Below are 13027 nucleotides of genomic sequence, written 5' to 3'. Positions count from 1 at the left end.
GTTTTGCTGATTGTTTCCTTCACTGTGCAGAAATTTCTTATATTGATGAAGTCACAATAGTTCATTTTTGCTTTTGTTTCCCTTTCCTCCAGAGATGTGTCTAGTAAGAAGTTGCTATGGCCGAGGTCAAAGAGGTTGCTGCCTGACTTCTCTAGGATTTTAATGGTTTCTTGTCTCACATTTAGGTCTCTCATCCATGTTGAACTTATTTATTTTTGTGTGTGCTATAAGAAAGTGGTCCAGTTTCATTCTTTTGTACATTGCTGTCCAGTTTTCTCAACATCATTGGTTGAAGGGACTGTCTTTTTTCCATTGGATATTCTTTCCTACTTTGTCGAGGATTAGTTGATCATACAGTCGTGAGTCCATTTCTGGGCTTTCTTTTTCTTTTTTCTTTTTGTATACATTTTTATTGAAATTCTAGTTAGTTAACATACAGTGCCTTGTTAGTTTCAGGGTTATGATATAGTGATTCAGCACTTAAGTACAATACCCTGGGGCTCCTGGGTGGCTCAGTCAGCTAAACATCTGACTTCAGGTCAGGTCATGATCTCACATTTCTTGATTTCAAAAATAAATAAACATTAAAAAACTTTTAATTATAAAAAAAGTACAACACCCTGTGCCCATCACAAGTGCCCTCTCTAATACCCATCAACTATTTAATCCGTGAGTCCACCCACCTCTCCTCTGGTAACCAACCATCAGTTTGTTCTCTATAGTTGAGAGTCTGATTCTAGGTTTGCCTTTCTCTATCTTTTTATTTTTATTTTTTTTCTTGTTTCAAGTTTTTATTTAAACTCTAGTTGGCTAACATATAAAAGAATATTGGTTTCAGTAATAGAATATAGTGATTCATCACTTATATATAGCACCAATGCTCATCCCAACAAGTGCCCTCCTTAACATCCCTCATCCATCCAGCCCATTCTCCTCCCCTCCAGCAACCCTCAGTTTGTTCTCTATAGTTAAGAGTCTGTCTTACAGTTTGCTTCTCTCTCTCTCTCTCTCTCTTTTTTACACAGTTTAAAGTAAAAGCAAATTACTACAATTTTTGGCAAATTCTAAACACCGAATAATATGCTACAATGCATATTTATCCATATGTAAGTAAGTTAAATGTGTTTATTCTCACTTCACAAAGTTCATTTTTACTATCACAAAGCTTATAATCACAATCAGGAAATATTTTCTTGTAAAGTGCTATTCTCAAAGCTTCAGATAAACACTTTACATTTTTTTTCTAGATTTAAATTTGTAAAGTTTTTAATGTTCTTTTTATTAAGGTAAAAGTAAAAGAATATGCAAAGAGCTCAGAATGAAGAGGTAAATATGGGTTTCCATTTTTTAAAAAGAATGCACAGAAATATTTAAGGTTTTTGTTTTTTTAAAAAAAAAGCCAAATTTAATCATTTTTTTTCCCAGGAACTAACTATCCAAAATGTGCACGAGACACTTTCTTGTTCCTCCAGAGGAAATATATAATAGTTTTTTAAAAATTGGATGGTTTCAGCAGTCTCTAGTAGTTTAGCTGTTAAGACTATCTATAGCTCATGAGAGTTGAATATATGATTTAAAAATCCTTTCCATTCTAAAGTTTCCACCATCCCAGAATTCTGTCTTTTCTCTGAGTTCCTTTCACTGGAACCAAAGAAAGTAAAAAATGAGTAACTCTTTAGCTTTGTGGGACCGTTAATAAAAAGAAAAAGAAGAAACAAAAAAACAATAACTTACAAGTCAGAGGTTACTCGATCCTGGAACGAATCTGCTGGGATCCAGTTTGAGCCTTTCAGAAATATGGGCAATCCATTAATTTTGAAGTAGAAACTCAGACCTTGAGACCCTTCAATGGACTCTTCTATAAGTTCCACTGTCCTAAAATAAACCTATTATGAACAAAATTAAATACTCAATATCAAATTGAAAACATAAGCAAAAGAGGATTTTGGAGGTTTTTTTTATGTTGATTTTATTCTTGAGAGAAAGAGAGAGAGTGGGAGCAGGGGAGGGGCACAGAGAGAGGGAGACACAGAATCTGAAGGAGGCTCCAGGCCTGAGTTGTCAGCACAGAGCCTGACGCTGGGCTTGAACTCACCAATCATGAGATCATGACCTGAGCTGAAGCTGGATGCTTAACCCACTGAGCTACACAGGAGCCCCAAAAGAGATTTTTTTTTGAAAAGGAGAGCAAACTTTTGAACAGTTTACATGAAAATAATTTAATGTTAATTTCCTATTTGCTACGAGGCACTTAATGTGGAAATGCACATTTCAGAATATATATATATAAGAAATTATCACCAGATTCTGTAAATCTTTTAATAGAAAAAATATAGAAACTATTAAAGAGGAAATACATTCTAGTCTTCCTCATGAAATAAGCATTTGTAATTATATCAAAAGAAATATAAACAAAAACATATTTCACAAAAATGGGGGAGGAAATCCCACCAGTTAAACTGATGCATCTTTGATTGAAAAACACATTCTCAAGCACCTGAGCGTCTGACTTCGGCTCAGGTCATGACCTCGTGGTTCATGGGTTCGAGCCCCACATGGGGCCCACTGCTGTCAGCACAGGGCCCGCTTTAGATCTTCTGTCCCCCTCTCTCTCTGCCCCTTCCCTGCTTGTGTGCTCTCTCTCAAAAATAATAAATAAATCTTTTAAAAAAATGTTTTTAAAAAGAAAGAAAAACACATTCTCATTTCAGTGTTGTTAAAATGTGTCCAAATGTGCATCTTAGAATCAAAGACATTCAGCACAAGGTATTTCACAATTTAACAACTTTCCAATCTTAATGGCACATTAGTGCACATTAGTAGTGATTTGTTAAAGGGCAATGTAATTGTAACTAATTATCACATTAAACCCAATGTTTGAGAGAGCTCAGGAGATGCGCAGTTCCAACCAGAAGACGGAACAGGAACACACCCTGCAATGTTATAATTGCAATGTGAGAGGAAGCTGAGACCTTTGTCCCTGTGACACTTTAGCCAGGTTTTCCCATAGTTCAGCTGGAGCAGTAATACCCTAGATAGGGAAGGTTGATGTTCTCATCCAAATCTTCATTCCTTCCAGTCATAAACTGGATCAAGGAATGAGGAACTTGATTCTACACCAACAAAGTCTAGCCTTGAACCAAGATTGTGTATTTCCTCTCTAATTTTAATTAATTAATTAATTTCATGAAATATAAGTGCCCACCATTCTTCCACTTTCTTACCCTTGCCATTATTAATATGACATGACAAAGTGATAAGAGTTAACTTTATGAGAAGACACAGAATAAGTCTTGGCTGAGAAAGATCTTGATGTGGAATTACCAATACCTGCTTTAGGGTTGCAAAATGTAAAAAGTGTACAATGATTTTCACAGATAACTTTTAACATAGATCCAAACATCTAGAACAGTAGTTCTTTACATGTGGCCAGGGACAAGGGGATCCCCGGGCATCCTGCAGGGGGTCCTTGTGTTCAAAACGATCTTCATAGTAAACCTAAAACATCATTTGCCTTTTTCACTGTCACTCTCTTTTGACTGTATGATGGAATTTTCCAGAAGCTATATGTGTGTGATGACATCATCACTCTGTTGGTCAATGGAATGCATGCTTGCATACTCTGGTGTGTTCTAATTCTACAGTAGAGGTCTAGTATATAAAGTGTGTTTTGGGGTGCCTGGGTGGCTCAGTTAGTTAAGCGTCCAACTCTTGATTTCGGCTCAGGTCATGATCTCACGGTTCGTGGGATCCAGCCCTGCCCCCAGCTCCACAGTGACAGCACATAGCCTGCTTGGGATTCTCTTTCTCCCTTTCTCTCTGCTCCTTCCCCCTTCATGCGTGCACACGCACATGCTCTATCTCTCTCAAAATAAATAAATAAACTTAAAAAATAAAACTCATTTTAAAAATTAAAAAAAATAAAAAGATGTGTTTTCAGAGATTAACTCCATTTGTTCTCAGCTTCTACTGTGTTATTAGTAGCGGTGTCTGGTTATTTCTACTATAATCTCTGTAACCTACTGTCGTTCAATAAATTCTTCTTTTGAATCTCAAAGTTTTCCTTGCAAGCTACACGGAAATGCAAAAGGATTAGGTACCTTTTTAAAATTTATTTCACAGTGGTATTTTAAAATTTTCAAATGAAAATAAATTTTAATTGAAACTCATTTTAGAGTTCAATGTTTTATTTTATTCTAAAAAATTATTTATAATACACTTTTTCTTAAGGATGAATTGAGATTAGACAGGAGAGTCTCTTTTTGTTGTGCCCTAAAATGTGCAGATAGCACAACCAGAAGTTAACAGATTAAAGTTTACACCAGCAGAGCTATTTGGTATTTTTGTAACCAGAGGTATATTTACTGTAACTGACAGAAGACAGAAACACATTTTTTTTAATGTTTATTTATTTTGAGAGAGAGAAAGAGAGACAGTATGAACAGGGGAGGGGCAGAGAGAGAGAGAGAGAGAGAGAGAGAGAGAATCCTAAGTAGGCTCTGCGTTGTCAGTGCAGAGCCCCACGTGGGGCTCAAACTCATGAACCATGAGATCGTGACCTGAGCCAAAATGAAGAGTTGGACACTTAACCGACTGAGCCACCCAGGTACCCCAACAGAAACACTTTTGAACAACCCTCCTCTTCTATATGACAAAATGATTTTCAGTAATAATAACGAAATGAAATAGTGATAATATCCAAAAAAGAAATGCAGATACTAAAAGTTTTCTTTTATTTAATTTTACATGAACAATCATGCCATTTTTAAATAAAATAAATATTAGAGTATAAAAAAGGAAAAGTAATGGATTCATGTATTTGATTATGTTAATGTGTTTTTAAAAAGTAAATAACGTATCTGTATATTGGTTCATTATAGAAATGAATAATATTTGCCATTTTGAGTCTTAACTTCTAAACATGTCAAGAACTTTGTCGAAATTGATCTTCTTTGTATGTATATGTTTTATAAAGACTATAGCCAGATTTGTCAATCTATCCTTGCATAGTTGATAGAAAAACACCTTTTATAATTTAATTTAGAAATGTGTTTTCTTTTTTTAATTTTTAAATTATTACTATTTTTTTATTTGAGAGAGAGAGAGAGAGAGAACACTAGTGGGGGAGAGGGGCAGAGGAAGAGAGAGAAAGAGAGAGAGAGAGAGAGAGAGAGAGAGAATTTTAAGCAGTCTCCACACTCGGTGTGGAGCCCAAAACAGGTCTCAATTCCAAAACTCTGGGATCATGAACTGAGCCAATATCAAGAGTCAGATGCTCAGCCAACTGAGCCACCCAAGCACCCCTAGAAACATGTTTTTTCAAATGAAGCCCAAAATATACAAATATTTTGGGAAAGTATTAGACATAAAGGCAAGTTTGACAGAGATTCATAAAAGTTCCACTTCTCATTAAATTCCAAAAAATGCAGTAGTACCCATGCCTTTGTTTATTTAGATCCACTCAAAGTGTTTACAAATGCTTCTGGAGTGAAAAATTTCCACTTCCCAAGTATGTCTTCTGAAAGTAACAGAATTAGAGAGAATGGCTGAATGATAGTGAACACAGACATTATTTGATCCATGGCTTTAGAACAACTGTCCAGTTCTTGGTGAAAATGATTGGGCTAGGGCCACCTGGTGGCTCAGTCCGTTAAGGGTCTGACTTCAGCTCATCTCGCAGTTCGTGAGCTCAAGCCCCGCGTCAGGCTCTGTGCTGACAGCTCAGAGCCTGGAGCCTGCTTCAGATTCTGTGTCTCCCTCTCTCTGCCCCTCCCCTGCTCGCTCTCTCTCTCTCTCTCTCTCCCTCTTTCTCTCAAAAATAAACATTAAAAAAATTTTTTTAAAGAAAATGATTGGGCTATTCAACATTGTTATTTTCCTTTGTAAGACTAGAATCTTTTGTTGTTCCTCCTGACACTCTTCTTCAGAATTTGATTTTTTTTTCTATGTAAATGTTCATTTCCTTGCATTTTTTTGTTGCATAGTAAATAGGCTTTGCCTTTCTGTGCACTCCAAAGGACAGTTTGAAAGCTTGGTATTTCACTGTACATTGTTCAAGGCAGATTCTGGCTATCTGAAAATATGTTTGTATCTGATTAACCTCATCTAAACTTCTATACGTGGGTGGGGGGGTGAGGGGTGGAGATGACTGAAAAGGGAAAAACTGCGGTAGCCAAGAACATAATCTGAGCTGATTCTCATTTGTCCACATTTCTTTGTGTCACACAGTACTTCCAAGTTGAGATCAACTTTTCAAAATGTACTGTGCCCTAGCTTCATAATGAGCATTCCATCTTGTCTAGGAAAGACTTTCTGTAGCTTTTTCCAACAATGAGGTGAGATTAAAAAGAATGAGTAAAATTTTTCCAAAGTTCCAGAAAACATCACACATGAAGAAATCTTTCCAAAAAAGAAAATTCCACAAGGTTGAAAGAATGATTTCCAGAAGACAGAAATAAAATCTGAGATCAATCTATTTGATTTTTGTATGAATTCCGCTGTGAATACTGGCCAGATATGCAGCACTCTTATTTTGCTGACCACAACAGAGGTTTATGAAACAACCATCCAGTTGTTTCAAGATACCTTCTGTGAGTTCAGCTGCAGTCTTTCCAGAAATAGAAGAAGGAGTTCTTTACTTCAACTCTTACCACCTTTTACACAGCAAATCTGATTACCTGACATATTAAATTTCTATGAAACATCTGAAGTGCTATCAACAAAGAAATCCAAGGTATGTGGGGTTTTTGTTTAATATCTGCCACAACTAAAGCACACCACTGGTGTCATGTTTCACTTTGATTCTTTCTTTAATTTTAAAACAATTAACCACAAATCAAGAATTTCAATTCCAGAGACATTAAGATTAGTAAAATATTTCATATATGAATTCAAATATGCACTTACCGAACAAAATATTACATACTGCACATCACAGTTCACACTGTCCTCTAAGTTTTTTTTTTTTAAACATAGGTTATTTTTTTAGAGCAGTTGAGATCCCTAACAAAATTGAGGGGAAGGTACAGAAACTTCCCATGTCCCCCTTTGCCCCCAAAATGCACGGCCTCCCCCATTACCGGCATCCTCCACTACAGTGGTACATTTGTTCCAACTGATGAACCTGGGCTGACACATCATTATCACCCAAAAACCATACGTTACTTCATACTTCACTCGTGGTGTGTTACACTGTATAGGTTTGGACAAACGTGTAACTTGAAATGTATGTATCATCACGGTATCATACAGAGTCGTTTCACTGCCCTCACAATCCAGTATGCTTCACCTATTCATTGGTCCCTCCTCTTCACAGCCCCTGGCTAGCACTTATCTTTTCACTGCCTCCAAAGTTTTGTCTTTCACAGAATGTCATATACTTGGAGTCATACCATATGTAGTCTTTTCAGATTGGCTTCTTAAGCTTCCTCCAAGTCTTTTCGGGGCTTCAGAGCTTATTTCTTTCAGCATTCACTAATATTCCACTGTCTGGATCCACCAGGTCTATTTACCACCTCACTGACTGAAGGACACCTTGATTGCTTCCAATTTTTGGCAATTAGGAATAAAGCTGCTGTAAACATCTATGTACAGATTTTGTGTGGACGTAAGTTCTCACTCATGTAGGTAAATACTGAGCAAATTGATTGCTGGATCATATGGTAGGAGTATGTTTAGTTTTGTAAGAAACTACCAGACTGTGTTCCAAAGTGACTGGCTGTACCATTCTGCATTCCCACCAGCACGAATGAGAGTTCTTGTTGCTTCACGTCCTTGTCAGCACTTAGAATTGTTAGTGTTCCAGGTTTTGGCCGTTCTAATAGGTGTGCAGTGCCATCTTGTGTCAATTTTCATTTCCTGATGACATGTGATATGAATAACTTTTCATATACTTATTTGTCATCTGTATCTCCTCATTGGTGAGGTTTCTGTTAAGGTCTTTGGCCCATTTTTTAATTGAATTATTTTCTTACTATTGAATTTTAAGAGTTCTACCTGGATATATTTTTGAAGTTTTTTTGTTTGTTTGTTTGTTTTTGTTTGTTTATTTATTGAGAGAAAGAGACAGAGCACGCACCCGTGCAAGTGGGGGAGAAGCAAAGAGGAGAGAGAGAATCCCAAGCAGGCTTTGCACTGTCAGCGCAGAGCCTGATGTGGGGCTCAAACCATGAACTGTGACATCATGACCTGAGCTGAAATCAAGAGTTGGATGCTTAACCAATTGAGCCACCCAGGCACCCCTTTCCTGTATTTCATGCAACAAGATATATCTTTTACAACTATTTTCCCCATCTGTGACTTGTCTTCTCATTCTCTTGACATTGTCTTTGGCAGAGCAGAAGTTTTTAATTTTAATAAAGTTCAGCCTATCAATTATTTCTATTTACAACTTTAAGCATAAAAATAAAACTCCAAAAAGGTCACACTAAAGTAACTCATGCTGTGTTTTTTCTTTTTTATAATCACTATGCTATTGCTGTTTCTAATCTACTTCTAAATGCAATATGTAATAAGACAGGGACTGAGGGTGTAAACTATGTGCACAACTATTTTAAACTGTTATAAACTTACTTTCAAAATGACTATATGCAGCAGAGTCTCCATGAACCTGGGGACAACTATATAACTAAGAGTTCTCCAAATTTACTTCCATGTAGAATATAACATTTATTAAAGGGTTAATAATAAAAATGTGCTAAATTGAAGCATACATATGTTATTGAAACTCAAGAACAATCGCACAGATGGGTAAAACTTAGACCAACAAAACATTTTGTGGGGAGGAGTATTTAATCACTGACATTATATAGAATTGTCAGACATACTACTAATAAAATATAGGCCAATCTGTAGTCTACGCATAGTGTACCCACTTAACTGCCTGCAGATAGTTAGCAGGGCTAACTGCTCCCATTGCCCAGCTTGGATAAGCCACTGCCCATAGCCATTTTGGAAATGTTTAACTAAAATTCGACAGGAAGAAAGACAAAAGGGAAATGTACTGAGATGAACAGTGTCCTTCAAAATTCCTGTCACTCAGAAATTCAGAATGTGATCTTATTTGGAAATAGGGTCTTTACATATATAACTAGTTATTAAAATGAAATTTTACTGGATTAGGATGGGCCTTAATCCAATGGCTGGCATCTGTGTAAGTAAAGCAGAGACACACGTGGAGAGAAGGCCATATGATGACAGGGGCAGAGATTGAAGTAACGAATGCATCTACAAGCCAAGAAATGCCAAGGATTACCTACAACCACCGGAAGCCGGAAGAGGCACGGAAGTAACATGGCCTGCCAACATCTTGATTTTGGAATTCTAGCCTCCAGGATCGTGAGAAAGTTAAGTTATTTTTGTTCTAAGCTATTCCATTTGTTATGGCTGCCCTAGGGAACAGAGGACATACAGAAGGAGACACACTTGGCAATCTCTGTGAATTCTCTGTATTGATCAGAAGTACAGAGCGGTCAGAAATATAGCATGATTATTCTGATTTCCCTATTTTTTTGGCTATGTACTTTTAAGGACTTTAGAGAGCCAAGAGCAGCACTTAGAAAGAAAAAGACAGAAATCTCACTGGCATTGTGCTCTCTTTCTGCCCTGTAGATACTGCAAAGATGAAACTGGGAACTTAAGAAACAAAGAACAAAGTTTGAAAAAAGAAGAGAGAGGAATAAATTTCCATTATTTTTCTAATTATACTAGCTAGAGGCAATCATTAACCTCTTCTTGCTTGGGAAATACGCAATGCAATCTCTAATTGTGGAATACATATTATTACATTATTTTTTTCTATTTCCCTACAATAATTTAATTGGAGAATCTTGACGCCAGGTCAAATACAAACAACTACCTTCTGTTGCTTTTAGCAAGAAGATTTAGTTTTGGGGCGAATACATGGGAGAATCTTACAAAATACAGTAAAATCTTGGTTTGCAAGCATAATTTCATTCTGGGAACATGCTTGTAATCCAAAGCACTTGTATGTCAAAGCAAATTTTAAGAACCATTGGCTCAGTTGTGATCATGGGACATTTGGCATCACGTACTGCTCGTATCGCAAGACATCGCTCGTTCATCAAGTTAAAATTTATTAGAAATGTTTGCTCGTCTGGGGGAACACTCACAGAACAAGTTACTCACAATCCAAGGTTTTACTGTAAGTTACGCTAAAAAGAAATATCAACTAATTGATTTCCAATTTTTCCAGAAAGGCAAACCATGGTAGCCCTTCAAAAATACTTATTGTGCCTTTAACACATATTAGGTAGGTAATTCAAGTATAATCAATTTGTAGGATAAAAATAATCAATTAACCTGGGCATAAAATGGCAAAACAGTGATTAGGAAGATTTTTTTATTCCATTTACCCCGAGCAGCCTCCCCCACTACACTTATACACAAAACTTTCTTTGTTAAAAGAAAGCTGACTCCACCAGACTTGCATTCTAGGGTCCGTTTGAAAGGACTTGTTGGACAGAATTTATAATATCACAACACTTATCTTTTTATTTTTTAATTTATTTTTTTTTTAATTTTTTTTTTCAACGTTTATTTATTTTTGGGACAGAGAGAGACAGAGCATGAACGGGGGAGGGGCAGAGAGAGAGGGAGACACAGAATCGGAAACAGGCTCCAGGCTCTGAGCCATCAGCCCAGAGCCTGATGCGGGGCTCGAACTCACGGACTGCGAGATCGTGACCTGGCTGAAGTCGGACGCTTAACCGACTGCGCCACCCAGGCGCCCCTTAATTTATTTTTAAAGGACCTGTTACTTTTTTTTATATTACCTCCCTTCACACTTACAGTATGTGCCTCAAAGTTACTTCTTTCAAAATGAAAAAAATTTTTTTTCAGTCATCAAGATACACTTTCCTGTTCACAAAGAAATGTAGTCCCTTCTTACGAGATCCAGTCCATCTCTGCTGCATTGGCCGTATCCACAATTTGTAACTCCCCCAACACCTTTTGCCTAAGTCAACTGCGCTGCTGTCTTGGGACATACTCAGTAAATAAAAAATTAAAATGGTATGTCTAACCTCAATGGAAGAGAGACAAGAAAGATATAAAACTAAAGCAAGATAGATTTCAATGAGATATTTTAAAAATCGGAATAGTTTTACATAAGGTGAGCCCAGGATACAAACGGAACCATCAGAATATAAGAGTGAGAGAGGTGAGATAAGGAGGAGCCAATAATGAGAAAAAAAAAAAAGTCCTGCTACAAAAGCTAGTGTTGGGGAGCATGTGGGCACGTGGAGTAAAAGTGAAATATAAGCACTCTGGAAGGCACGTTTACATGCTCGATCAGAGCTGACCTACACATGCCCTATGATCCGGTGATACCACTTCCAGCAGAAATGCTGTTGGAAGCATATGTGCTCCAACTGATAATCAATAATGTTCATAGTAGCATTATTCAGAGTAGCCAAAATTGGAAACTACCTAAATTTCAAAAGCAGAATGTATAATACAATGAAATATCATACACCAATATAAACAAACTATAGCTACACACAACAACCTAGGTAAATGTCACAAATACAATGTTGAGCCAAATTAGCCAAACACAAAAGAATACACGCTATGTGGTTCTATGTACACAGGCAGACAAAAATAAACTATAGTGTCAGAAGGCAGGACAGTGGATCTTTGGGAAGGAGGAAGGGGCAGTGATTGGAGAGGCTCACAGAGGGTGGGGGGAGCTTCTGAGGTGCTAGCAATGCTCTATTTGTTGATCAGGATGACTGTTCTTTTTCTAATCATTCATTAAGCATTTACATATGTTCTGTGTATTTTTCTATATATGTGTCATACTTCACGATAAATAGAAAATAAAAGAAATTCCAATCCGACAGCATGGATGGACTTAGAGGGTATTATGTGTGTTTTATTAATGTTTATTTAATTTTGAGAAAGAGAGAGACAGAGAGACAGAGAGACAGAGCACGAGCTGGGGAGGGGCAGGGAGAAAGGGAGACTCAGAGTCTGAAGCAGACTCAAGGCTCTGAGCTGTCAGCACAGAGCCTGACATAGGGCTCGAACTCACCGACTGCAAGATCATGATCTGAGCCAGTCAGAGGCTTTACCAACTAAGCCAACCAGGCACCTGGAGGGCATTATGTTAAGTGAAATAAGTCAGATAGAAAAAGACAAATACCATATGATTTCACTTACATGTGGCATCTAAAGAACAAAGCAAACAAAAGCAGAAACAAACCCGTAAATACAGAGAACAAACTGATGGTTGTCAGTCAGGAGGGGGTGTGAGGTTGGGCAAAATGGGTGGAAGGGGAGTGGGAGGTATAGTCTTCCACTTATGGAATAAGTATGTCGTGGGCATAAAAAGCACAGCATAGGGAATATAGTTAATGGTTTTGCAATAGTGTGGCAGATGGTAGGTATACTTGTGAGCATAGTTGTCCCATCACTATATTGTACACCTAAAACTAATGTAACATTGTGTGTCAACTATTCTTCAATTAAAAACAAAGGAGAAAAGAAAAGAAGTCCCACTCTGACATACTCCCACCACATAAAAGCTGGGAAGAAATAAGACTGAGATTCCTGCCAAGACACAGATAATGATGGCAAGTAGCTATCAAATTCTTTGCTTGTTGAAACACTGGTAAGTCTGAAACCATCCAAAACCATAAAGAACTTTAGGACTGGCAAGATACCGAATTCCCTGTAAGAACTACCCTGGAAACAAAGGTGAATCAGGTATTATCTCTCACTTACCAAATCTGTCACTAATCTATACTTACAATCTAAATTTCAAAAACAAACGCCGATTCCTGAAACTTCCAAAGAGCTCAAATTTTTGTTTCCTTCTAGTTTCCTCTTTTGGGCAAGCACAGAATTGTGGGGAGGCACAAAGATCATCTGATCCAACTTCTACCTTCCAAGCCAAGTGAACAAATGGACATAAATACTCTTCAAAGTCCCCACAGCAAATGGATGCTGAGTTGTTTGTTCCTCAGTTGCCCATTCTAGTGTGCACAATCTTGACCACCACATAACC

At 37.3% G+C, this 13027-nt stretch overlaps 1 protein-coding gene across 4 annotated transcripts in view; it reads right to left on the bottom strand.

Moving 5' to 3' along the window:
• The window catches only part of MANBA (mannosidase beta), a 112107-nt gene that overhangs the window by 44553 nt on the left and 54527 nt on the right, over positions 1-13027 (bottom strand). For all 4 annotated transcript variants that reach the window (XM_045471661.1, XM_045471679.1, XM_045471669.1 and 1 more), the window contains exon 8: positions 1735-1886. In XM_045471661.1, coding sequence (XP_045327617.1) covers positions 1735-1886 — 152 coding nt within the window. The remainder of the gene's footprint in view (positions 1-1734; positions 1887-13027) is intronic.

Source organism: Leopardus geoffroyi, chromosome B1 (genome assembly GCF_018350155.1).
Source record: "Leopardus geoffroyi isolate Oge1 chromosome B1, O.geoffroyi_Oge1_pat1.0, whole genome shotgun sequence".
NCBI classification, from domain to species: domain Eukaryota; kingdom Metazoa; phylum Chordata; class Mammalia; order Carnivora; family Felidae; genus Leopardus; species Leopardus geoffroyi.
This window is presented reverse-complemented; position numbering and strand designations above follow the sequence as displayed.